This window comes from Muntiacus reevesi, chromosome 1 (genome assembly GCF_963930625.1).
Source record: "Muntiacus reevesi chromosome 1, mMunRee1.1, whole genome shotgun sequence".
NCBI classification, from domain to species: domain Eukaryota; kingdom Metazoa; phylum Chordata; class Mammalia; order Artiodactyla; family Cervidae; genus Muntiacus; species Muntiacus reevesi.
The window spans coordinates 27782782-27808992 of NC_089249.1; the positions used below are offsets into that span (position 1 = coordinate 27782782).

Consider the following 26211-nt stretch of genomic DNA (forward strand, 5'->3'; position numbering starts at 1 on the left):
AAGACAGGTTAGTGGTTTGAAAGAAATGTTTTTAAAAATGTGTGCAAAGATTCATTGTGAGTCATGAGGGTAAAGATAACTGCTTTCATTTTTTCTGTCTTTTATCAGCCAATTTCTGCATAACTATAATGTCCTTCACAAAACACGCTCTAGGGTTTTGTTTCTTAATTTTACTTTTAATTGGAAGATAATTTCTCTACAACATTGTGATGGTTTCTGTCATGCATCAGCATGAATCAGCCATGGGGATACATATGTCCCCTCTCTCTTAAACCTCCATCCTATCTCCTCCCCGTCCCACTCCTTTAGGTTATCATGCAGCACCAGCTTTGGGTTCCCTGCATCAAACAGCAAATTCCCACTATATACTTTACATATGGTAATGTACATGTTTCAACACTACTCTCTCAAGTCATCCTACTTTCTGCCTGCTCCGCTGTGACTATAAGTCTGCTGCTTACATCTGCATCTCCTTTGAAACTGCCTCGAAAACAGACCGTCAGTACCATCTTTCTAGATTCCATGTATATGTGTCAGTATATGATATCTTTCTCTTTCTGATTTACTTCACTTTGTATAATAGGCTCTAGCTTCATCCGCCTCAGTAGAACTGACTCAAATGCATTCTTTTTCATAGCTGAGTAATATTCCACTCTATAGTGTTTTTTAAAAAATAAGTTAACCATCATAATACAAGAACAGCCAGCATTTTATTGGGAAGAAAGTCAGTAGGGTAACAGTAACTTCTGTATCTTTAAGAGGGTAGCAAGTCTTCCACTTCCAAATTCAAGAAAGGTGCAAGAATCTCCCGCAGTTCCCACATCCTGCGGCGCCCAAGAATTGTAGGGAGCACCTTTTCAAAAATAAACGTAGCATCAAAAAACAGTATGTAACATGAAAGTCCAGTCAAGGTGAGGACATAAAACATGATGAAAATCCTCAGTGTACGTTTCCTGGAAGGAAAGAAACACATTTGTGGTTAAGAACATCTGAAGGATGTAGAGAACAAACTAGTGGTCACCAGTGGGGAGAGGGCAGAGGGGAGGGGCAAGATAGGACTAGAAATCAAGAGACACAAGCTATTATGTACAAAATGAATAAGCAACAAGGATATATTGTATAGTACAGGGAAGTATAGCTATTATTTCATAATAAATTTAAATGCAGTATAATCTATAAAAATATTAAATCACTATGTTGTATAAATCTGTCCAAGAGTGTTTAATCATGTCTGGCTTTTCTGCAACCCCATAGACTGCAGTCCACCAGGCACCTCTGTTCATGGGATTTCCCAGGCAAGAATACTGGAGTGGGTTGCCAATTCCTCCTTCAGGGAATCTTCCCGACCCAGGGATTGAACCCGCATCTCCTGCAATTGCAAGCAGATTCTTTACCACTGAGTCACCTTGGAAGCCCCTTTACCTGAAACCAATATGATATTATAAATCAGCTATACATCAACCAATTAATCAATAGGTAGATAAGTAAATAAACAAACAAAAGAACATTCTGAAGAAAATCACACTCATGTGACTCCTGGTTCCTCCATCTGTGTAGCTCTACAACTTCAAGTAAATGATCGAACTTCTCCTAACTGCTGTTGATGTCTGCAAAAGAAGGAACTTGGAGTAGTTAGACCTAAGTCCTAGGGCTGGCATTGGAATTCTAAGATTCTATAGCCGTGAGACAATAAAACCCTGATACTGTGGAGCTCTTTGCTTTGAAATGCTGGTCTCACACTCCAGTGGTTACTGCCACCCTTACTTCACTTGTGAGGTACAGGAAGTCTGTTTGGGGAGAAATAAGGGCAGTCAACTAGCGAGATTTTCCTCAGGGTACAGAATACCATGTGACAAGTCAATTCAGCTCTCTGTAACACCGGTTTTATCCCACCACCAGACGTGCCCTTTTTGCGTTGTATTTATTTGCTTTGAAGTTCTAGCATTATTATCTAATTAGAAATGCAATACATGATTAGGGTAGAAGATCTGGAAAATCCAGAAAGACAGAAAGAACTAAAAGAAATGTCACAGATAATCCAGTTACCTGGAGATAATTACCTTCTATAATACATTTCAGAAAAGAAAGTCTAGGGCACAGTTAAAGCTAGTTATGCATATATTTTGTGACCCAGCTCTTTGGATTCCATGAACCTGAGCCAAGTTTCTTGGCTTTATTGCCACTGGCTATCTCTTGGCAGGTACACAAATAATTGCTTCTACTTCACATATTTATTAAAGAGCCAATGATCTTAAAATACTCTGTTTGAAAGAGGCTTTGATGGCTAGCGAGGTGAAGCAGAAATATCCTGTCCACCAGGAGCACTAAATCTAGATATGTTCCTTCTTATGCAAAGAAAAATGACTCACTACCAACACATACCTAGTAAATAAACACTATCTTCCTAAGTTCCAAAATTAATCATATTTGGAAATACTAAGCTGGAACATTTTCCAAAACAACACCACATTTTAACATTAATTTTTAAAGAGAAAATAGTTTTTTCCCTAAATTACAGATAACTTGGAAAAGAGAGAAATGAAAAACTATAATCCTATAATTTTAATATAATCAGTTATTGCTGCCTAGTTTCTAGTCATGTATGACTCTTCACATCACCACCCGGCTCCTATGTTCATGGAATTCTCTAGGCAAGAATACTGGAGTGGGTTTTCTCCTCCAGGGGATCTTCCTGACCCAGGAATTGAACCAGTTTCTCCTGCATTGCAAGCAGATATCTTCACTGTCGGAGCCACCAAGGAAGCCCCAACATCAATTTAAAAAAAAAAAGAACTTTCCTTGCATAAAATCTTTAATCTTTTCCAAATGTTCACATTATATGTGGTCAATAAATAGAAGAAAACTATAAGAGAACTGAGGGATTGGGGATAATACCAGGAAGAAGCCACCCTCTGAAGCTAAAAACAGCAAAATTGGTACAGAGTAATTGACTTTGGAAGATAAACCTCCTGAAAAGAGATAATGTATAAATATGCTTTAGTGGAATCAGAATGTTTCCAGTTCTCTGACAGGAGACTCATAAAAGTCTTAGACAGTATTTACTAGGATGTAATTCTGTGATGTGTGTGCCTGCAGGGTTGTGCCTGATGCTTTGTGACCCCACAGACTGTAACCCACAAGGCAAATCTGTCTATTGGATTCTACAGGCAAGAATACTGGAATGGGTTGCCATTTCCTCTTCCAGAGGACCTTTCTGACCCAGGGATTGAATCCATGTCTCCTGGGCCTCATGTATTGGCAGGCAGATTCTTTACCACTTGAGTCATCTCTGAAGCCAATTATGTGATGAAAGATGACCAACTAACCTGGATTATCTGCCTGTATAACACAATTAAGTGAAAGTGAAAGTCACTCAGTTATGTCAGACACTTTGCGACCCCATGGACTGTCCATGGAATTTTTGAAGCCAGAATACTGGAGTGGGTAGCCTTTCCCTTCTCCAGGGGATCTTCCCAACCAAGGGATCAAATCCAGGTCTCCTCATTGCAGGCGGATTCTTTACCATCTGAGCCATAAGGGAAGCCCAAGAATACTGGAGTGGGTAGCCTTTCCCTTCTTCAGGGAATCTTCCCAACCCAGGGATTGAATCCAAGTCTCCTCATTGCAGGCAGATTCTTTACCAACTAAGCTATCAAGGAAGCCCATAACACAATTAAGTGATCACCAAATGACATTCACTTACTCACTTATTTGTCTGTTTTTGAGATATAATTCACTTGCCATAAAACTTACTCTTTAAAGTATACAATTCAGTGGCTTTCAGTTTATTCACAAGATTGTACAACCATCACCACTAATTCCAGAAAATTTTCATCGAAACCCCCCTCTCCCCCAAAACAGTCAATCCCTATTTTTCACTATCCCTAGGCCCTGGCAGCCACTAATTTAGCTTCTGCATACCTGGATTTTCCTATTTTTAATAATTTATATGAATAAAGTGATATATTATGTGGCCTTTTGGGTCTGACTTCTTTCACTTAGCATAATGTTTTCAAGAGTCATTCATGTTGTAGCATGTATAAGTACTTTACTGTTTTTTATGGCAGAATAATATTCCATTGCATGGATATTTTGTTCACCTATTTAATCCGTTGATGAGTATTTGTAATATTTCCACTTTTTAGCTACTGTGAATACTCATATACAGATTGTTATGTGAACATATATTTTCAGTTCTCTGGGTGCATACTTATAAGTGGATCATATGGTAGCTTAACATTTTCAGGAACTGTCAAACTGTTTTCCAAAGTGCTTGCACCATTTTACAATCCCACTAACACTGTCTGAGGATTCTAATTTCTCCACATCCTTTCCAATGCTTGTCATCATCTGTCTTTTTAATTATAGTTACCTTAGTGGTGTAAAGTAAACTTTGGGAGTCGGTGGTGGACAGGGAGGCCTGGCGTGCTGCAGTCCATGGGGTCGCAAAGAGTCGGACATGACTGAGCAACTGAACTGAACTGAACTGAACTAGAGGTGTAAAGTGTTATCTCATTATTTATTTGTTTATTTATTTTGGCTTATGGGATCTTAGTTCCCTGACCAGGGATCAGAACTGGGCCTTGACAATGAAAACACCAAGTCCTAATCACTGGATCGCTAGGGAATTCCCAGTATCTTATGATTTCAACTTGCATTTCCACAAAGATTAATAATGCTCTCATTGTGCTTTTTCACTGAAAATATTTTCAAGTGATTTTTGGCCATTTATATATCTTCTTTGAAGAAATGTCTATTCGAGTTTTTTGCTTATATTAAAAATTAGGCTGTTTGTCTTTTGCTGTTGAGTTTCAAGAGTTCTTTATCTTTTCTGAATACTAAATATTTACTTTACAGAATTATGAAAAAGTTGATTCTGACCATTTTTTCCAGCTCTCTCATTGATTTTTTATAGAGGAGGAAGTTTTCTTTGATGGTCCTTACTTCACCATCAACATCACTCTTCACCTGTTACTTTAATTAATAAATAAGTTAAATATCTGTTGAGCATGATGGACATATTTTATATTTAATATCCACAAATGATCAGGACTCCTGCCTTCAAGTAGCCCATGGGTTATTAAGATAAGACAGATTGGAAATAATTTAACTGCAATAGTATGCTTTGGGCACTATGTCAGGATTATGAGCTAAGTACAATGTGCACACACAAAAGAGAGAGCTGAAGATTCTACTTGGGTTAGTGCTTGGGGATAAAGAATCAAAAGAGTTTTCTTAAGCAAAAGAGATAAAATGGTTTTTATACCATTTTCATTATATTTTTATAAAATTGAGTTAACAGTATTTGTGCACATATGTGTTTGTGTGTGAAAACATAGCCAGAGTCTACTTAATTTTCACATCCTCTCTAACAAAAGAATAAAACAAAATAAAAAAAGATTAAAAAATATCTTTCTTAGAGGAAAGTACTTCTCAAGGCATATATGATGGTATGGCATCTCCAGAATAAGAGATCCAGAGTCAGAATTTGCCAGTATGTGTGTCTTCAATATCATACAAGGGAGAGCCACACTGTCTAGCAAACAAAGGTTTTCAAATCTGCTTAGCAGGTATGTTCTTTCAGTAGAGGTGGCTGCATTATAGCTGGCAGACACCATGCTTTAAAATTTATGTATATGTAGTTTTCTGGGGCTTCCCAGGTTTCTCAGTGGTAAAGAATCCACCTGCCAGTGCTTGAGATGCAGTTTCAGTCCCTGGATTGGGAAGATCCCCTGGAGAAGGAAATGGCAACCCACTCCAGTATTCTTGCCTGGAAAATTCCATGGACAGAGGAGACTGACAGGCTATAGTCCATTGAGTTGCCGAGAGTCGGACATGACTTGGTGACTAAGCAAGAATACATATATATGTAGTTATCTAAAACACTAAGAAAGAAATATCTATATCTATATCTATGTCTATATTTATATCTATTGCAATAGGTATATGTCTTGGGAATTCCCTGGTGGGCCAGTGGTTAGGATTTGGTGCTTTAACTACTATAGCCAGGGTTTAATCCCTGGTAGGGGAACTAAGTTCCCACCAGCCATGCAACGTGGCCAGTAAATGAAAGAAAATACTGATCAAAAATTTAAAAAATATTAAGAGGAAAAATATTAAAACTTAAAGTTTTAAAGAAGAATAATAAATAATTTATAAAAAAATAAATTCCTTGGCAAAATTCAATCTTACTATAGTCCATTTATTTGGGGGACTCTGTCAGTCTCCAGAGATCCCTGTCTCTAACTCACCATGTTGTTACATGGGGAGGGGAGCTCTCCTCCAAGGATGGGGATGAAGCCTGAAGATGCAGGGGCTCCCTTTCATACATGCCCGTTTCTTCAGGACTCTGAGAGTCTGGATTACCTTGCATTTGGTACATCCCCAATTTCGTATCCAGCAGAGCCATGTCCTTGCAAAAGTTCTGGGAACAAACAGAGCGATCATTTAAAAAAATGATTCTCATTGTCTGCCCTTCTCACTGGAGATGATGCCAAGTATCTTTCCTCCAGAACACGTAAAGGGTGTTGCAAATCACACGTGAGTCATGTGTACTAACTGTGTACTCACCTAAAGAAAGAAACTTACACATTCACAGAGTATTCAGATAGAAAGATAACTATTCTTTTATTGAATTCATCTATTCAATTTTTTCATCCATGCAAAACATATTTATTTGACTGAATCCACCAGGCACTATTCTAGGATGTGGTAGGTAACAAAATAGATAAGACATGGGCGTTATGCATGTGTTTTTTAACAAAAGGGACAAAGAATTCTATGTGTGTTTATAAGGGTTGGGTGGTAAGCAATAAACAACTAAATGCATATATTCATTAGATAACTATAGACTAAGATACATGCTAAAGAGAAAGTAAAAAATGTGAGGACACAGTAGCTGAGGTTTGGTTTGGGGACATCTCCTCTAGGATAGGTGGGATGATTAAGCACCTCTGAATGGGTGACAGGTTCATTCATTCATTAATTCATTGTTTCACTCATGCATTCACATTTGCCTCAGTGTATAAACTCTTGTGTGAGGAGTTCAGATGGAGTCATCTTTCTGGCTAGGGGAGGTTAGGGGAGGTCTGGGAGATGAGAGGACATTTGAGTTGAGCTTTGAAGAGTGGATAATATGTAGACATGGAGGATAAGCTGCAGATAGAGGAGCTGTAGGAGTAGCCCCAGGGTATGAAGGCTTGGAAGTACACCACATCTGTGAGGCGTTCTGTCAGTCCAAAGCAGAAGTTCAGGAGGGGAGAAAGAGGTAGAAAGAGACCAGTGTGTGGTATACACTCAACTTCCAGGGAAAGAATAACCTCTGTGTGTAGATTTAAATAATTTCATTTTATCATTATTTGAACTTGTGTAACTGTGAAATCTTACCTCTATTCTTGCAATGAGTTTTTCCTTTAATTTATGAGCTTCATCACAAACATCTTCCTGAAAAGACACCCACAATTTTGGGTAAAATAGAAGTTACATTTTCTGGTTTATACAATGAAACAATACTCATTCTGATACCACTAAGTTGTGGGGAGGTTTCACTGAAACTTACTTTTATTCAGTAAAACCCTTCCTCTTAGAAAAAATTCATTGTGCAATCACAATAAATTGCAGAAGGTATCACCACAAGATCAGTAAATTATTTTCAATACTTCAAAGATATAAAATTTCACAATAGCAGCATGTTACAAATAATTTTTTTCTCTATCCACTACTTTCCCCTTGCTTCTTAAACTTTTACCAGGACACTAGTTGGAGAAACATAGTATGTTTCTGAGAAAAAAATAAAACTATATTTTTTCTAAATATTTTAAAATTTACAATGTATAAATGTGAGTCTTCATTATGTTTGAATATTTGGGCATTCAGTTAAGTTCAGTTCAGTCTCTCAGTCATGTATGACTCTTTGCGACCCCATGAATTGCAGCACACCAGGCCTCCCTATCCATCACCAACTCCCGGAGTCTACCCAAACCCATGCCCATCGAGTCGGTGATGCCATCCAGCCATCTCATCCTCTGTCGTCCCCTTCTCCTCCTGCCCCCAATCCCTCCCAGCATCAGGGTCTTTTCCAATGAGTCAACTCTTCGCATGAGGTGGTCAAAGTATTGGAGTTTCAGCTTCAGTGTCAGTTCTTCCAATGAACACCCAGGACTGATTTCCTTTAGGATGGACTGGTTTGAACTCCTTGCAGTCCAAGGGACTCTCAAGAGTCTTCTCCAACAACACAGCTCAAAAGCATCAATTTTTCGGCACACAGCTTTCTTCACAGTCCAACTCTCACATCCATACATGACCACTGGAAAAACCATAGCCTTGACTAGATGGACCTTTTTTGGCAAAGTAATGTCTCTGCTTTTCACTATGCTATCTAGGTTGGTCATAACTTTCCTCCCAAGGAGTAAGCATCTTTTAATTTCATGGCTGCAATCAACATCTGCAGTGATTTTGGAGCCCCAAAAAATAAAGTCTGACACTGCTTCCACTGTTTCCCCATTTATTTCCCATGAAGTGATGGGACCAGATGCCATGATCTTAGTTTTCTGAATGTTGAGCTTTAAGCCAACTTTTTCACTCTCCTCTTTCACTTTCATCAAGAGGCTTTTTAGTTCCTCTCACTTTCAGCCTTAGAGTTTAGTAAAAGTGCTATCCACACACAAATAGTGTCTTGTTCCTCTTTTCTTCCCATATATCTCAGTAAGATCAAGGTACAGGCTGAAAGCAAATCATCCTCTTCTGAGATGCAAATGCCAGTTGCACATATGTCCTGAGTAAATAATGCTTAGAAAGGTTTTTAATTAATCATCCCATAATAGACTTGCAGGATATGTTGAAAAGCCAAGACTTAACAGAAAAAAGAGTGTCCTGTGATTCAAGGAGGTGCCATTTCTGGAAACTAATCCTTAAAAATTACTTGCAAAAGCAAGAAAAGTTATGGATTTTTGAAGTATAGTTTGTAATTGATTATAAAACCACAAATATCTAACAAAATAAGTTTAATAAATCCAAAAATCAAATCCTGCCTCATATAAACTGAAAAAGTAAAAGGACATCTAATGGCATAGAAAGTTGTTGAAGAAAAATGCTAAATGAAAAAGCAAGTTGCAAAACAATATATGTAATGTTAACTCATTAAAATAATAATATTAGAGAATATAAATATACTAAAATGTTCACTGTGTTTATTTTTGAGAGTGGTTTTATTTTTCTTTTTATATGCAATACTTTTGTAATTTTTTAATTATTAAAATAAGCATGCATTACTCTTGTTAGAAGAAAAAATATTTTGTATATTCTCTTTTGGATTTACGTTTAATTAGAGGACAATTACTTTACAATGTTGTATTGGTCTCTGTAGTACAGCAATGTGAATCAGCCATAAGTATACATATATCCCCTCCCTCTTGAACCTCCCTCCCACCCCATTATCCCACCCACCAAGCTGTCACAGACCACAGAGGAGTTGAGCTCCCTCTATGTTACAGCAACTTCCTACTAGCATCTATTAACACATGGTAATGTGTATATTTCAGTGCTACTCTCAGTTCTTCGCTCCTTCTTCTTCCCCTGCTGTGTCCAAAAGTCTGTTGTTTTCTATGGCTGTGTCTCTATTCCTGCCCTGAAAATAAGTTCATCGGTACTGTAATGTTTTTTAATTAGACCGCAAGCACAAGACTCTTTTCATGTGGAAATATGGACATAAATAATAGTAAGTTCCCATCTAGGTCTCAAATTCTGAGTCTTGTTTTGTTGAATTTTGGATTCCATTCACTAAAATTTGAGATTTCTTTGCAGAACTATTTTTCTTCTTTAAAGACATTGTATCATTACCTTGACAAAATTGTTATCCATTTCTCCTATTTGCTTTTTAATTTCCATGATCTTCTCCTTTAAAACAAAAGAGTATAGAACAAAAGATGTAATGAATGATGTGTGAAACTGAAAAAGAACAAATGACAATTTTTTAGAAGAATGCTCATTCATGATCAAGTAGTCTGAGATTTAATAGAAGCTGGGTTTTCTTGCATCCTGTTCTGGATGCTGATCTGCAAAATCAACATTAAATCAAATAAAAAATATGTCATTGGCCACATCCTATGTAAGTGGCCATGGAGTTAGGCATTGTGTTTGTTGGATACAAGCAATAAGAGTATTTATCCTCAAACTGCCTATAGAAAACGTATAAGCTACACCCTCTTTTTTTTTTTTCCAAGTTCATTCATCACCAACCCCTGAGTTGTGTGATTTAATTATTTAAAAAGGAGCTGTGAGATAATAATCACATTTTACGCAGTGCCCTAATAAATATCTTTACACTGCTGCTGCTGCTGCTAAGTCACTTCAGTCGCGTCTGACTCTGTGTGATCCCATAGACGGCGGCCCACCAGGCTCCCCCATCCCTGGGATTCTCCAGACAAGAACATCGGAGTGGGTTGCCATTTCCTTCTCCATTGCATGAAAGTGAAAAGTGTAAGTGAAGTCACTCAGTTGTGTCCGACTCTTAGCAACCCCATGGACCGCAGCCTACCAGGCTCCTCCACCCATGGGATTTTCCAGGCAAGAGTACTGGAGTGGGGTGCCATTGTATTCTCCAAAATATCTTTACACAGTAATTATCAAAGATAATTGTACCAAAGGTAACTGAAATAGGAGTCAGTCTCAGGATGAAAGTTATTTTCATACAGATATTTCAGAAAGCTTTGTGGCCTCAATATCAGGCTACTTAAAAGTCCTTTCTTCAGCTTAAAGTTCTCATAAATTTGTTTCTGATGTGTGTGTGTTTAAATACTTTCACCAATTTCCCCCTCCTCCCCCTTTCATGCTTTGGGTCATTCCATTTACTCATGAGAAATAAATGAGCCAATACGTGTGATGTGTGTGTGTTAGTCACTCAGTCGTGTCTGACTCTTTGCAATCCCGTGAACTGTAGCCCACCAGGTTTCTCTGCCCATGGAATTCTCCAGGCAAGAATACTGGAGCCAGGCTTCTCTGTCTATGGAATTCTCCAGGCAAGAATACTGGAGTGGATTGCCATTCCCTTCTCCAGAGGATCTTCCCAACCCAGGGATTGAACCTTGGTCTCCTGCATCACAGGCAGATTCTTTACCACTTGAGTAACAGGGAAATTCAATATGTGTGATATTATTAATTTACTTCTCCTTGAACTTTCCCACACATTGCTTTTGTGATAGTTATTTCTAACAATAGCTCACTTGGTAAAGAATCTGCCTGCAGTGCAGAAGACCCCAGTTCAATTCCTGGGTTGGGAAGATCCCCTGGAGAAGGGATAGGCTACCCACTCCAGTATGCTTCGGCTTCCCTTGTGGCCTAGCTGATAAAGAATCTGCCTTCAATGTGGGAGACCTGGGTTTGATCTCTGTGTTGGGAAGATCCCCTGGAGAATAGAAAGGCTACCCACTCCAGTATTCTGACTTGGAGAATTCCATGGGTCCCAAAGAGTTGGACACAACTGAGCGACTTTCACTTCACTTTCACTTTTCCCTCCACCAGAGTAAACCTAAAGCCATTCTTAGGACTTTGCTTCTGTAACAATTGTATTTAAAGTTCCTTACTTGTTATATTACTGTATTTGTTTTTACACAGCCTTTTCCATCAGTCTTTAGTCTTAGGACAGAGTTGTGTCAATTTTTAAAGTCATATTTATTGAGGCACAATTTGCATAGCGTAAAACTTATCTTTTAAAAGTGCACCGTGCTACAAATTTTGATATACGCATCCTGTCCCTGGTACGCAATCACCACTACAGCAAGATATGGAATATTTCCATCACACCCCAAACTTCTTTGTGTTCCTTTCTCTGGCCTTTCCCCACTGCGGCCAGTGACCACTAGTCTATTTTTCATTCCTATGGTTTTGCCTTTTTCAGAATGGTGCAGAAATGGGATCATGAAGTATGTAATCTTTCAAGTCTGGCTTCTTTCACTTAGCATCATGCACTTGAGATTTAGATAAGTTGTTGGATGATTAAGAAGTCTCTTTTTAATCTCTGAATAACATTCCATCATTTAGTACATACCACAGTTTATCACCAGTTGGTGCATATTTGGGCTGTTTCTAGTTTTCAAGTCTGTCCCCATTTTTTTAGAGTGTAGGCAAAGCCGTATATTTCCAGGATAGAGAATCCTCATGATGCCTTCCTTTTTCATATTTTGTTTGCATTTTCAAAATATGTCTGTTTAATTTTATTTATTTATATTTCTAAGTTATTTTTTTTTAAATTTATACTAGAGTATAGTTGACTTACAATGTTTTGTTAGTTTCAGGTATATAGTAAAATGATTCAGTTACACACATATCCATTCCTTTTGGATTCTTTTTCCTTTTCATATTATCCCAAGCCCATGTTGATTTGTTTTTTTAATCTCACTGTCATTTATCTCTGTGCTCTTTTTTCTCTCTTCATTCTTTTGATATCCATCCCTCCCTGTCCTTTCCTCCGGTGAACCCACATTTCTGTATTTTCTGACTTCTGGAGGAAATTTTTTAAGGGGAAAAATGTTTCTTGGCCTCTGTCCTCTTCCCTTTCTTCATAGTTTTCAATTTCCAAAGCCCTAGATAGTGGGAAAAAAAGCTGACTTTCCAGCTAGCACAAAGTGAGGTTGCTACGTCAAAATGTTGCACTAAGTCATAGTTAAAGCAGTTTTTTCCCTCAGTGAAAAATCTGTACATGGCTTTTAATATGTGAGAGGTCGAAATAAATATTACTTCCCACTATAAAAGAGGCATTTTCTTCTCCTTCTTTCGAAATCCTACTTAATTTAAATTTGGCTTGAACTAAAGCAGAAGCTGGCAATTTCAGTAAAAAAAAAAAAACAAAAAACGTAGTTAGACACAGACTTTTTCCATTTTTAGAGACTGTTTTTCAAATGCCTGAAGTTTATTAGAGAAGAAAAACTACCAGCCAGGGCTCTGAAAATTAATTCTTATCCGAAGTTGGTCCCTACTTTTCTAATATTCTATGACTCTTAAAAAGGGAAAAGTAAACCTTTCTCAGAAAAGAATCTCTAAGAAATGCAAGGAGACATAAACAATAAGAAAGCTTTGGATACTGTGAAAACCAACATAAGAACTCTTCATGAAGGCATCAAAGACAAACACAAATCTATCTCTTATGTTCTAGGGATGCAGTTCTTCACAAATACGTATTTCTTGCATATTTTTTTCTGTACTGGTAGGTATTGGGATACAGATATTAAGATGAGAACTTTTCTCTTAAGGAACTCTTCATTATTTCAAGTGGCATCAGGATGAAAACCTGCCAAATTTGACTGAGTTTCTAGGTAGAACAGAAAAGTCTAGCTTTTAGTGTGTTGTTAGAGAATAGGAGTGGTGGTACCCAGGCAAAATGTGCTCAGAACTAACCACCAGATCCAGCACATCAGGGATCAAACCTGTGTCCACTACAGTGGAGGCTTGGGGTCTTAACAATCAGACTGCCAGGGGAATCCCTTTAATTCTTGTTATGACATGTTAAACAACAGATGGGGTGGGAAGAGGTTACAGAGTCCCCACAACCTCCCTGATTTTTTCCCAAGCCTTCAGCTTACCTCCATGCTTACCCCCTGATCAGAGTCAAGGTCCTGGTGTGATCCCAGCTTTTCAATTTGGCCCTCCAGGGCTATAACCTCACTTAATAAGCTGCAAACAGACCAAGAGAGGGACTTAGTCCTATGGCTTAAGAAAAATCCCCAATGGATAATCTTTTTTGATCTTGAAAGATGTTTCTGACTTTTCAAAAATGAAATCCTATTCCTGTATAATTACCATTCCTGGATGGTAATTGTGTTGGAATGGGAAGTTATAAATGCAATTCAAGAAAGTGAAAAACATTCTAAGTTATCTAGATAATTGTAAAGAAGTGTAGTCCTAACTGGATATAGAAGCAGAAATGTAAAATGCACTTATAACTGGTAAGGTCTGAATGAGCTCTGTCATTAATATTAATACAAATATCTATTTCTTGGTTTTAATGATACCATTGGTATCATTGGTAAAGTACCAACTCATTGGTTTTGAGTTGGACAAGATGCTACCATTTGGAAGGTTGAGGGAAGGGTGCATGGGGTTATGCCATATATTTCTTTGAAAATTCCTGTGAATTTGCAATTATTTCAAAATAAAAAATATAATAAGAACATATTAACAATTTTAAGCCAATAAGTTAGATAATTTAGATGAAAAGGGCAAGCTCCTTAAAAGATACAATCTACTACTGAAATATACTCAAGAGTTAGGTAGCCTGTGCAGCCCTGTGATCCTATACTATATCATTAAAAAAAATTAAATTTGTAGTTAAAATCCCGCCATAGTGAAATCTCCAGACAATGTGGCTTCACTGGTGAATTCAACCAAACAGTTAAGAAAGAAATTATGTCAGTTTTACACAAACTCATCCAGAAAATAGAGAGCTGTGCAAAAACATCCCAATTTTTTCTTTGATACTAAATATAAGTTTTTTTGATACCAAACATAATTCTGATACTAACACTAGACATTACAAGAAAGCAAAACACAGGTCAATATCTCTCATTAACATACACGTTAAAGATCCATTTTAGTAAGCTGAATCTAACAACATATAAAAAGGATGATATGACCAGGTGGTATTTATTCTGGGAATTCAAGGCTGGTTCAGCACTCAAAAACCAATCATTACAATTCACCATATCAAGAGATTTATAAATGAACAAAAAACATGATCATTCACAGCTGCAGCAAAAGCTATTGAAAAAATTCAGCATCATTCCTGATTTTAAAAACAACTCAGTAAACTAGGAATAGAAGAAATCTTCTCAGTCTGAGAAAGAGCAGTTTAAAAACAAACAAAAGCCCAGATAATATCACACTTAATGCTCTCACTCTTCCTGTAAGACTGAGAACTAAGTAAGTATGTCTGCTATCTGCTGCCACTCCTCCTACTCAACATCACACTAGAAATTCTAGCCAATGTAATAAGGCAACAAAAGAAAGTAAAAGGAATACAGATTGGGAAGGAAGATAGAAAGCTGTCTCTATTTGTTGATGACATAATTATCTATGTGAAAAATTCCAAATAATCTGTAAAGACTATTAAAACTAATAGATGAGTTTAGCAAGGTCACAATGGAAAGTCAAATGCAAAATGTTAGCTGTATTTCTATATACTAGCTATTAATAATAAGAAACTGAAAATTTTTAACTACCATTTATAACAGAACCAAAAATATGAAATAGATATAAATCTAAAAAAATGTGAAATATCTGTGCACTGAACACTACACAACCCTGATGGAAGAAATCAAAGACTTAAGTAGAGAGAAATACTGTATTCATGAATCAGAAGAGTTGATATTGCTAAAATATTAATTATTCCAAAATGTATCTATCAATTAATGGTAGTTCCAATCAAAATCACAGCAAGATTGACAGGTTGATTGTAAAATCTATGTGGAAAATCAGAGAAGAAAAAGTAGAATAGCTAAAACAATTTTGAAAAATTAGAACAAAAATTAATGACCTACTGTAACAGGGAACTCTGCTCAATATTCTGTAATAACCTAAATGGGGAAAGAATTTGAAAAAGAATAGATACATGTATGTGTGTCTGCATGCTAAGTCGTTTCAGTCCTGTCCAATTTGTGACCCTATGGGCTGTAGCTGGCCAGGTTCCTCTGTCCATGGGATTCTTCAGGCAAGAGCACTGGAGTGGGTTGCCATTTCTTCCTCCAGGGGATCTTCCCAACCCAGGGCTCGAATCCATGCCTCCTGCTTTGCAGGTGGATTCTTTACCACGGAGCCACTGAGGTAGCCCCCTAGATACACGTATATGTATAACTAAATCATTTTGCTTCACACCTGAAACTAACGCACACTAATACTCCTAACTCATAATAATTAGCCAATGATTAGTTATTAACTAACAACTAATAGTTAATAACTAACTAATACTCCATTTCCTTAGAAGAAATGGAGTAGCCCTCATAGTCAACAAAAGAGTCCAAAATGCAGTACTTGGGTGCAATCTCAAAAACAACAGAATGATCTGTTTGTTTCCAAGGCAAACCATTCAATATCACAATAATCCAAGTCTATGCCCCAACCACTAATGCCGAAGAAGCTGAAGTTGAACAGCTCTATGAAGACCTACAAGATCTACAACTAACACTCAAGAAAGATGTCCTGTTCATCATAGGGGACTGAAATGCAAATGTAGGAAGTCAAGAAATATTTGGAGTAACAGGCAAGTTTGGCCTTGCAGTCCAAAATGAAGTAGGGCAAAGGCTAACAGAGTTTTGCCAAGAAAACGCACTGGTCCTAGCAACAACAGAAGAGGAGACTCTACACATGGACATCACCAGATGGTCAATACCGAAATCAGATTGATTATATTCTTTGCAGCCAAAGATGGAGAAGCTCTATACAGTCAGCAAACAAGATCTGTGGGTCAGATCTTGAACTCCTTATTGCCAAATTTAGACTTAAATTGAAGAAAGTAGGGAAAACCACTACACCATTCAGGCATGACCTAAATCAAATTTCTGATGATTATACAGTGGAAGTGACAAATAGATTCAAGGGATTAGATCTGATAGACAGAGTGCCTGAAGAACTATGGATAGAGGTTCGTGACATTGTACAGGAGGCAGTGATCAAGACCATATCCAAGAAATGGAAATGCCAAAGGAAAATGGTTGTCTGACAAGGCCTTCCAAATAGCTGAGAAAAGAAGAGAAGCAGAAAGCAAAGATAATGCTTATCTGAATGCCTAGTTCCAAATAAAGGCAAGGAGAGATAAGAAAGCCTTCCTCAGTGGTCAATGCAAAAGACAGAGGAAAACAATAGAATGGGAAAGGGTAAAGATATCTTCAAGAAAACTAGAGATACCAAGGGAACATTTCATGCAAAGATGGGTACAATAAGGAAATAAATGGTATAGACCTAACAGAAGCAGAAGATGTTAAGAAGTGGCAAGAATACACAGAAGAACAATACAAAAAAAAGATCTTCATGACTCAGATAACCACAATGGTGTGATCACTCACCTAGAGCCAGACATCCTGAAATGTGAAGTGAAGTGGGCCTTAGGGAGCATTACTATGAACAAAGCTAGTGGAAGTGATGGAATTCCAGTTGAGCTAGTTCAAATTCTAAAAGATGCTGCTGTGAAAGTGCTGCACTCAATATGTCAGCAAATTTGGAAAACTCAGCAGTGGCCACAGGACTGGAAAAGGTCAGTTTCATTCCAACCCCAAAGAAAGGCAATGTCAAAGAATATTCAAACTATCACACAATTGCACTCATCTCAGACACTAGCAAAGTTATACTTAAAAGTTGTCAAGCCAGGCTTCAACAGTATGTGACTGTGACCTTCCAGATGTTCAAGCTGGATTTAGATAAGGCAGAGCAACCAGAGATCAAATTGCCAACATCCATTGGATCATCAAAAAAGCAAGAGAGTTCCAGAAAAACATATACTTCTGCTTTACTGACTACGCCAAAGCCTTTGACTGTGTGGATCACAACGAACTGTGGAAAATTCTTAAAGAGATGGGAATACCAGACCACTTTACCTGCCTCTTGAGAAACCTGTATACAGGTCAAGAAGCAACAGTTAGAACCGGACCAAGGGCAATGAACTAGTTCCAAATCGAGAAAGGAGTAGTTCAAGGCTGTATATTGCCACCTTGCTTATTTAACTTAAAAGCAGAGTACATCATGCAAAATGCCAGACTGGATGAAGCACAAACTGGAATCAAAATTGCCAGGAGAAATATCAATAACCTCAGATATTCAGTTGATACCACTCTTATGGCAGAAAGTGAAGAGGAACTAAAGAACTTCTTGATGAAAGTGAAAGAGGAGAGTGAAAAAACTGGCTTAAAACTCAGCATTCAAAAAACGAAGATCATGGCATCTGGTCCCATCATTTCCTGGCAAATACATGAGGAAACAATGGAAACAGTGACAGACTTTATTTTCTTGGACTCACAGTCACTGAAGGTGGTGACTGTATGCATGAAATTAAAAGACGCTTGCTCCTTGGAAGAAAATGTATGACCAACCTAGACAGCATATTAAAAAGCAGAGACATTACCTTGCTGACAAAGGTCTGTCTAGTCAAAGCTACGGTTTTCCCTGTAGTCATGTATGGATGTGAGAATTGGACTCTAAAGAAATCTGAGCACTGAAGGATTGATGCTTTTGAACTGTGGTGTTGGAGAAGACTCTTGAGAGTCCCTTGGACTGCAAGGAGATCAAACCAGTCAATCCTAAAGATAATCAGTCCTGAATCATTGGTAGGACTGATGCTGAAGCTGAATGTCCAATACTTTGGCCACCTGATGGGAAGAACTGACTCCTGGTAAAGACCCCGATGCTGGGAAAGACTGAAGGCAGGAGGAGAAGGGGATAACAGATGATAAGATTGTTGGATGGCATCAGTGACTTGATGGACATAAGTTTGAGCAAGCTCTGGGAGTTGGTGATGAACAGGGAAGCCTGGCGTGCTGTAGTCCATGCAGTCATGAAGAGTCGGACATGACTGAGTGACTGAAGTGAACTGAGCTGAAACTAACACGTTGTTAATCAATTATACTCCAGCATAAAATAAAATTTTAATTTAAAAAAGAAAAGGAATAAAACCAGGTAATAAAAATTAGTATTTGACTTAGAAAAAAATTAGAACAAAACTGAATAGCACTCACTACCTGATTTAAAGACTTCATATAAAGCTACAGTAATCATGGTAGTGTGGTGGTATTTTACTGTATTAGTTGCTAAGTCATGTCCAACTCTTCTGAGATCCCATAAACTGTAGCCTACTAGAAGACAGGCTCCTCTGTCCCTGGGATTACCCAGGCAAGCTTCTGGAGTGGGTTGCCAGTTCCATATAAAGGGGAATCTCCCTACCCAGAGATTGAAACCACATCTCCTGCGTTGGCAGGCAGATTCTTCACTACTGAGCCTCCAGGGTAGACTCAAGTGAATGTTTACAGTGTCTTTATTAATTATTGCTTAAAAAAAAAACCTAAATATGCCTCAGTTAGTGAAAGAATAAATTGCAGCATAATTATATAAGGGAATACTGTTCAGCAACAACAAAAATGAACAAATTATTATTGTGTAGAACATGGATGAACCTCAAATTACATTCTTTATGCTAAGGAAAGATGGTAGACTCAAAAGGCTATATGCTGTGTAATTCCACTTATGTAATTCCACTATTCTAGAATAGGCAGAACTGTTCAGACAGAGAATAGATAAGTGGTCACTAGCACCCTGGGGAGAGGTGTTAACTATAAAGGAGTATGAGGGATGTGGGGAGTGATGAAAGTGTTCTTTATCTTCACCGTGGTGGCTAAACAATAGTATGCATTTTTCAAAACTTGCAGAACTGTACAATAAAAGATATAACTTTACAGTAGGTAAATTATAACTTAGTTTTAAAATGGGAAAAAAAAGTTTTTGGCCATACCACACAGTTTGTGAGATCTTTCGTTTTCTAACTAGGGATTGAACCCATGCCCTCTGCAGTGAAAGAGTGGAGTCTTAACCACTGGACCAGCAGGGAATTCCCATGGAAAGAAACTTTAATGTGCCGAGTTTGAATTAATAAAAACACAGAATCTTTTAAAATCCAACTATTATTCATGCTCTGGAAGAAAAAGGAGGGGAGTACCTTGAATAGGATAGTTAGAAAGCTGATATAGAGATGTTTAGCTAAAGGTATGGTGATGCTTAACTGAATATAAAGAAGATGCTTAACTGAAAGGCAAAGAAACATCTAGAAGAGTAGCTCTGCAGTAGGAAAGAGTTTGGAATGTGGTAGGAAGATTCAGATGGCCAGAGGAATTATTTCTTAAAATAGCTTCCATTTATTAATTGCTATTATATATCAGGTACTGACTGTATTAAATGCTTCACACATGGCATTTTGTTTAGTACCTGCAATAAGCCAATGAGGTGGCTATCATTACTTCTTTATAGATGAGGAGAGTCAAGTCTTAAAAAAAAAAAGTTGATTAACCTATCCAAAAAGGTCAATATCAAGATTCAAACCTGGGTCCCTCTGACTCCAAAGTCCAGTCCCTATGCCAGTGACTGCATAAATAACAACTTTGTCATTTCTGTTTCATCTTGAAACTTGTAACTTGAATTCAAATATGCATTTTCAAGCACATTTTAACAGTTTTTTCATGTCATACTGGTTGGATTCCTTTGGACAATACTGGATAAAACTCAAGGATCACTGGAAACCTCAATATGTCCTTTTGATAACTGTTCATGTGGCTTCAAGGAGAGAATCTCTGAGGGCAGTCCTTCCCTTGAGAGAAGAGAGAGCAAAAATGCAGATAACTTTGATGTAGGCTTCGAGATTCTGTGACATGACTTTTAATTCTAAGGCCTTTTGCTTCCCAGGTCTTCCCAGATGGTGCTAGTGGTAAAGAATGCACCTGTCAATGCAGGAGACAAGAGGCACAGGTTCAGTCCCAGGGTTGGGAAGATCCCCTGGAGAAGGAAAGGGCAACCCACTCCAGGATTCTTGCCTGGAGAATCCCGTGGACAGAGGAGCCTGGTGGGCTACAGTCCATAGGGTCGCAAAGAGTCAGACATGACTGAAGTGACTTAGCACATATACTTCTTATCCTAAAGACGTTACCACGTTAAACCTGTAGTTTTGTAAATTTCTGAAGCTATGAAACTTTTCATTATTTTCTGACCCACCCCAACACCCTACAATTACCTCTTCACTGTGTTTTCTGTTAGGCTTATGTTTTGTATAATATTTTTAATCTTCTCCATCCAGCCTATATGCTCAGCTCCAAGTTCTTTCACTTGTAGACCCATCCGTGTATTCCAGTGGTTAAGCTGGAAGAACATGTTTTCCTGACTCCTACAGAGATATAATTATGATCAGTTTTAAGGTAGAAAATGGGAAACACCTTAAAAAGCCTGAAACCCTCTTTCTGTAGGTGGCAAATAAGTCTGCTTATTCGCCAAAATAGGCCAGGTAGGCATTTAGGCTTTAAGAAAGGAGTTTGGACATTTATTTAATACCCGTTTTAACAGACTTTTTTAAGGCTGGAGAAAATAAAGTATGTTTTCCATTCAGTAAACAATGTAGATATATTTTTAATTTCTCTGCATGGAATGAATGTTAAGTGTTGATTTCAGGATGGTGGTTACATCTGGATGAAGGAAAAGAAGTTATATTAATACATAGGGAAAGGGTCCATAAGGATTTAACCATACATTTTTAATAATAATTACAATATTTTTCATCTCTAGAAAATTATCTAAGAGTGATGAGATGTGTAATAAGTCCAGGGTCCAAAGAAAAGCATGCAAAGAGAACCCCATGGTCTCCCTACATCCCTCTTCATCTTTCTTGCTGGAATAGGTAGGTAGTTACTTGTGTATGTGATTGTCTTGTGGTTCAAGACACATACTGATTTTAAATCTTCTAAGCGTTCCATAAGCTCTTTGCTAAGTTTCATGCTCCCCTCCACAATACACCATTCAGTGTTCCCTCTTGCATTCACCAAGGCTTACTCTTCAAGGATGTTCTCCTCTGAAAACTGCAAAGATGTAGATGTTTGGGGATCTTCATGTTGAACGTGATCGCTTTCTTGCTCATCCTGTTCACTCTGCAGGTCCTGGCCATGCCCAGCCTTCAGCTCCAACTTATCCTGATAAAGATTATAAAGGGAGCAAAGCAGAACAGAAGGGTTATCACAAGAGGTGGTGGTCCATCTATGGTACCCATGCCCTAGCCTCTGGGGGCAAGCACACTACCCTTTCTGAGGCTGGAGTCCTCTGATGCATTTGTGAGGTAGGCTGACATTCCCCCTGCTCTGTGACAGAGGAAGGCTGGGGCGGAAATGTAGAGAGTAGGGAGAACAGATCAACCTCTTATTGATACACCTGTACAGATTATTGGCCAAGTCAATAGGAGCAGCATTCACCTACCTCTACAAATTGCTTTTGAGCACATCATCCTTTAAATGACAGCCCTGACATGGATAAATGCAGGTAATGAAATTCCCTAGGCCATTCATTCATATTTAGTGATTTGGCCAAGATCACATGGTGCAGCGACTTAAGTGATGACCCCCCCAAAAGATATGTCTATATCCTAATACTAATCCCCCTGCGAATGTGACCTTGTTTGGAAAAAAGGGTCTTTGCAGATGCAATGACGTTAATAATGATTTTGAGATGAGATTACCTTGGATTACCTGGGTGGGTCCTAAATCCTATGATGAGTGTCCTAATGAGAAACAGAAGAGGAGAAGACATAGAGAGAGAAATTCATGTGGAGATGGACGCACATTGAAGTTTATGCAGCCACAAACTAAGGAATGCCTGGAGTCACCAAAACCTGGAAGAGAAATGGAAAAATTCTCCCCAAAAGCCTTCCTAGGAAGTGTGGTCTCGCTGACCCCTTGATTTTGGATTGTTGGCCTCCAGAACTATGACAGAATACATTTTTTTGTGGCTTTAAACCACCAAGTCTAACTTGTTATAGCTACCACAAGAAACCAACCCATATGGCTGGTAAGTATATGGACTAGAACTTGAACTAGGTTTTCTGATTCTCAAACCATGGCTCTTTTCATTGTATCTAGGACTTGGGTTCAGATTAAGGAATACCTAGTTCCTATCTCTGGGGCTTTCACAACCCACTGGTGCCTCACCAGAGATGAAGGATTATTACCACATTTACAGGTGAAGAAACCAAGGCTGGATTTTCCAAGTATGATGTGACTCCACTATTTCCACTATTTTTTATATCTCCACTATATCTCTTTGTAAATAAAAGGCATCCACAATTTGAATTTCTTTCCACTAAATCTTTGGCCAGGATATTCAAAAGCAGCAGAAATACTGTGATGTAGAGAAAGACAACCACATTGGGAAGCAGAGAACTGGAGGTCTAAGTCTGGTTCTACTGCTGTGAGTGTTGAACAAGTCATTTAACCACCATACAGCTCAGCTTCCTGGCCTAGTAAGAAAACTGGGCCAGGCCATCTCTAGAGGTCTATGTCCAATAATCTCTAACATTTCATCTTCATCAGTCATTTTACTGTAGTAGTTAACATATCACAAAAGAGTCAAAAGGCAAGAAATAGAAATAAAAAGAGTTTAAAAAAAAAAAATCTATGAGACTAGGACTTCCCTGATGGTCCTGTGGTTAGGACTTTCCCTTCTAATGTAGAGTATGAGTTCAGTCCCTGGTCAGGGAGTCAGGATCCCACAGGCCTTGTGGCCAAAAAAAACCCAAAGCATAAAACGGGAGCAATATTGTAACAAATTCAGTAAGGACTTTAAAAATAAGTAAATAAAATCTATAGGACTAAATAAAACCTACAGGACTAAACACATAAAGAAATGTGTATGTTTTTAAAATAACAGACTAATGTTGCATAAAATACACAGTCTAAGGGCTTCCCTCATAGGTCAGTCAGTAGAGAATCTGCCTGCAGTGCAGGAAATCCAGGTTTGACTCCTGGGTCGGGAAGATCCCCTGGAAAAGGAAATGGCAATCCACCCCAGGATTCTTGCCTGGAAAATCCCATGGAGAGAGGAACCTGGCGGGCTACAGTTCATGGGGTCACAAGAGTCGGACACGACTTAGCGACTAAACCACGGGCATTGAAAGTGAAAGTGAAAGTTGCTCAGTTATGTTCAACTCTTTGTGACCCCGAGGACTATACAGTCCATGGAATTCTCCAGGCCAGAATATTGGAGTGGGTATTTTCCCTTCTCCAGGGGATTTTCCCAACCCGGGGATCAAACCCAGGTCTCCCATGTTGCAGGCGAATTCTTTACCAGCTGAGCCACAAGGGAAGCTAAAGGCATTACTTTCCATTTATGTGCAGCTTTTGGAAGAACTCATGTTCCTCAGAAAGTAAAAAAAGAAACTCATCATATTTCCCTTCAGCTTGTCCAGTTCCCCACCCTTGCATATGGCCCCCCATTCATCCAGATGTCTCTTTCTGAAGACTGGAAGAAGTCCTTGAATTGTCATGGGAGACATTCTTTTCCCTCCTCATTACCATTTCATATCCACTTAGTACAGTATCCACTAATACTTATCTTTTCAGTCAGTGTCCTTTTCCCCCATCCTCCCTGCATCTCTGTTCATGGCATCCCAGTCGGGGCCCTATCTCAAGTCCTCATCAGTTCCTGACTCCTATTGGTGTCCTGACTTCCCGCCTGCATCCTGCTCTATCCCGACCTCAGCATCCTGCCTGCCTGCTTGCCTGTCATGCCTTTTCCTGCAGCCTTCCTCTCTCACAACACTGTTTCTCTTTGACTCCTTTATCTTTGCATGTGCTGTGCCTTCTTTCTGAAATGCTTTTCTTCTACCTAGATCATCCTTCAAAACTCAGTTGTCATATCCCCAGTCTTAAGCCCTCCCTCCTGTGTACTTCATTAGCACATCTGCTACTTCTAGGGAGGATTTTTTCATACACACGCTTGTTCTTGCCTGAGCCCCTCCTAGTGTGTGAGCTCACTGAAGGGAAAGAATTATATTTATATAATTTATATTATATATATATATAATATTTATATAATTTATATTATATATATATACATACATACACATATATACACACACACACATATATATATATCCTAGCACATTTGTTGTTGTTCAGTCGCTCAGTCTTCTCTGACTCTTTGCGAGCCCATGGACTGCAGGACGCCAGGCTTCCCTGTCCATCATCTCCTGGAGCTTGCTCAAACTCATGTCCATTGAGTGGATGATGCCATCCAACCATCTCATCCTCTGTCGTCCCCTTCTCCTAGCACATAGTGGATCCGCAATAAGTGGTTATATAAATACATTATGTTTGTGAGAGATGCAAACAAAAGCAGGAAATAGGAAAGCCTGCTCACTGACCTGGCATCTGAAATTGGCACCATATATAGCAGAGGAAAGTGAAAAAGTTGGCTTAAAGTTCAACATTCAGAAAACTAAGATCATGGCATCCGGTCCCATCACTTCATGGCAAGTAGATGGGGAAACAGTGGAAACAATGGCTGACTTTTTTTTTCTGGGGTCCAAAATCACTGCAGAAGGTGATTGCAGCCATGAAATTAAAAGACACTTATTCCTTGGAAGGAAAGTTATGACCAACCTAGACAGCATAGTGAAAAGCAGAGACATTACTTTGCCAAAAAAGGTCCATCTAGTCAAGGCTATGGTTTTTCCAGTGGTCATGTATGGATGTGAGAGTTGGACTATAAAGAAAGTTGAGCACCAAAGAATTGATGCTTTCAAAGTGTGGTGTTGGAGAAGACTCTTGAGAGTCCCTTGGACTACAAGGAGATCCAACAAGTCCATCCTAAAGGAAATCAGTCCTGGGTGTTCATTGGTAGGTCTGATGCTGAAGCTGAAACTCCAATACTTTAGCCACCTGATGCGGAGAGCTGACTCATTTGAAAAGACCCTGATGCTGGGAAAGATTGAGGGCAGGAGGAGAAGGGGATGACAGAGGATGAGATGGTTGAATGGCATCACCGACTTGATGGACATGGGTTTGGGTGAACTCCAGGAGTTGGTGATGGACAGGGAGGCCTGGTGTGTTGCGATTCATGGGGTCGCAAAGAGTCCAACATGACTGAGCAACTGAACTGAACTGAACTGATAGCAGTGCCAGGGACTTAAAATGGGAAACCAGAGCAAAATCTTCATTTCTAAGTGTTTTAGGGGGCTTTGACGGTTAGACACGGCAGTTTTGGCAGTCTAACTAAAAAGGCTATTTTGTTAATTAAACCAACAATTGATCTTTTTTTGCTCCTCTTAACTGTTTGTCCATTTTCTGAAATTGTCCTTTAAATCTTTCTCTTATAAAAGACAAATGTAAGATTATGCAAAGTAGAGACCTTCTGGTTTGCTTTCAGAGAATAAAAGGAAAAGATTTCTTCCTTAAGAAGTCATTTATTTGTCCTTTTTTTTCAGCAGAGAGCTAAATTTATTAATAATTATTTGTTAATTATGTGACTGCATGTGATTTATTTTTCTGTAATTAAAGGATTTCCCATATAAATATACGAACATAAAGAAATACAAGCATAAATTTTAAAAAATATTTTCTTAAATCTTAATGCCCTGACCTGAAGTTTGTAAGAAATAGTCTATAATAATGAAGGCATTATACCCTTCATATACCCTGCCAGTGTAGACTATTTGAT

General features: G+C 38.5%; 1 protein-coding gene across 1 annotated transcript in view; it reads right to left on the reverse strand.

The window, feature by feature from the left end:
- Positions 1–754: 754 nt before the first annotated feature.
- Positions 755–26211, reverse strand: part of SMCO2 (single-pass membrane protein with coiled-coil domains 2) — a 38001-nt gene continuing 12544 nt past the window's right edge. The window contains exons 4-9 of the mRNA XM_065931308.1: positions 21559–21689; positions 20750–20899; positions 13575–13665; positions 7387–7443; positions 6252–6424; positions 755–953 (exon numbers count right to left, since the gene is read on the reverse strand). Of these exons, the coding sequence (XP_065787380.1) occupies positions 755–953; positions 6252–6424; positions 7387–7443; positions 13575–13665; positions 20750–20899; positions 21559–21689 (801 nt within the window). The remainder of the gene's footprint in view (positions 954–6251; positions 6425–7386; positions 7444–13574; positions 13666–20749; positions 20900–21558; positions 21690–26211) is intronic.